Raw genomic sequence first — 1,818 nt, forward strand, 5'->3', positions numbered from 1 at the left:
AAGTTTTTCCTTTATGGCTTTGGTTCCCCAGGGTTATATCACCTAAATCAGACTGTGACTCCACTGCAGAGGGAGGCAGGCCCTGAGTTTGCAGCTTTGAAAGTCATTTGTTAAAGGATCATTACCTAGATTTCTTTTCTCTCCCTGAATGCTTTTAATCATCTCACCTGTTCAGGAGACACTTCTGGGCAATGGCGAGTGGCTCTTTGCAGCTCTCCAAAGATTTCTCCAGCCTAGTCTTGAAAGTCAACAGTACCTCTGTCTCATGAACAATTTGTTCAAGTTTGTTATCTAATTCTTGCTTCCAGAATTTTATTTCTTCCTGTCTCTGTTCTGCAGAATTAAAATTGCGAACAGGTATTAATACAAGCCCATCTTATATGCTAGAGCATTGTGGGTCGGTATTACATATGGCTAAAACCAGACTTATCTGGTAATGGAGTGCATGTAGAGCTGTAGGCTGATGTGTGGAGACAGTTTTGCAACCCTCTGTGAGAAGGTTTGGTTGGAACAGCTCTCTTTGTGTTTAGGAGAAGTAATTTATTTGTTATAAAATAAAGAAACCGCCTCAAAATATTTTTAAAGTAAATAAATATTTTTAAATGTATTTTGAATTTCTCGATGAGATCAGCGAGCGTGGCACTGGCATATATTGCTATTCATTATGACCTGATCGTCCAAGTCCATCTTAAACACACAGCTCAGACAACACATCCTGACCCTTGCAGAGCACACGGGATTACCTATTTTCTTGTTGACATCACTTCGTGTTTTCTGAGTTGTCTTTTCTATTTCCTCCAGCAGCCTCTGGCTCTCCGCCGTGACGCGCTCTGACCTGGATTTCTGCGACTCTGTACTGGCCCACTGCATCCTGTTTGCAACGTCCCATTCTGCGGGATGAAACTTGGGCGCAGCTTGCAACAGCCTGGCCATTGTGTTTTGGGAAGTTTCTGTATACAACACAGGTCAGTTCTTGGAATGTGGAACCTGGAAACAGGAATAACATTATATTTGATGCAGAATCAAGAATGGGAGAAGACAGGCCCATGAGGGTGAGAAAAGTTCTCGCACCTTTTACCTGCAAAACAACACAGGTATGAAAACACTTCTTGCTCCAGGCTTTGCTAAGGTGTGTGGGGGGAGAGAGTTTGGAGTGGGCGAATGAAGAAACAGGAGAATTTGGGAGTGGAAGCTAGGAGGAGAAAGAGAGTAACAGGCTTGAAAGTGGAACTGAGAGGAAAAGATGGGCTGTCTGCAATAGGAGGAGAAGAGATGGGAAAGACCTGTGAGGGAGGATGGAGTTACTGGGTGGACAACCACAGAAAACTGAGAAAAAGCAGACAAATGTGCAAGATAAATAGGCACCCATAGACTGGAGAAGTAAATACCTTTTAAGACAATGTCTGGGGAGGTGGATGGACTCTAGGCTGTAAAAAAGAAAAGTAATGGTCTTTAGGAAAAAAAGAGAAAAGCTGAAGGAGGAAATACAGCAGGTAAATGAGGAAATGGAAAAGCGTAGGAAGGATAAAGCAGAAAACACACTGGGGACACTGGTTTAATGTAGGGTGAAACAATGCCCAAAATAATGCACTTTGATTATCAGTTTTCCTGTTCATCCAGTTTCCCTGAGCCAGCTCCTCACCCCGAACGCACACGCAGCTCCTCCGCAGCACACCGCCTGGCGCAGACTCCACCGCAGGTTCCCTTCAAACCACCCTCCTTCCACCTCACACACCTGGCGGCTGGTGCTGCGCCTCCCCGGGGCTGCTGCCAGGGTCAAACCGGGGCTAAGTGCCACGTCCTCAGCTCCCCTTCCCT

General features: G+C 45.4%; 1 protein-coding gene across 1 annotated transcript in view; it reads right to left on the reverse strand.

The window, feature by feature from the left end:
* Nucleotides 1-1,006, reverse strand: part of TEKT1 (tektin 1) — a 4,544-nt gene extending 3,538 nt beyond the window's left edge. Inside the window, exons 1-2 of the mRNA XM_010138005.1 lie at nt 744-1,006; nt 168-333 (exon numbers count right to left, since the gene is read on the reverse strand). Of these exons, the coding sequence (XP_010136307.1) occupies nt 168-333; nt 744-933 (356 nt within the window). The 5' untranslated portion in view covers nt 934-1,006. The remainder of the gene's footprint in view (nt 1-167; nt 334-743) is intronic.
* Between the last annotated feature and the right edge of the window lie 812 nt (nt 1,007-1,818).

This window comes from Buceros rhinoceros, unplaced genomic scaffold, assembly GCF_000710305.1.
Source record: "Buceros rhinoceros silvestris isolate BGI_N320 unplaced genomic scaffold, ASM71030v1 scaffold11736, whole genome shotgun sequence".
Lineage (NCBI taxonomy): Eukaryota > Metazoa > Chordata > Aves > Bucerotiformes > Bucerotidae > Buceros > Buceros rhinoceros.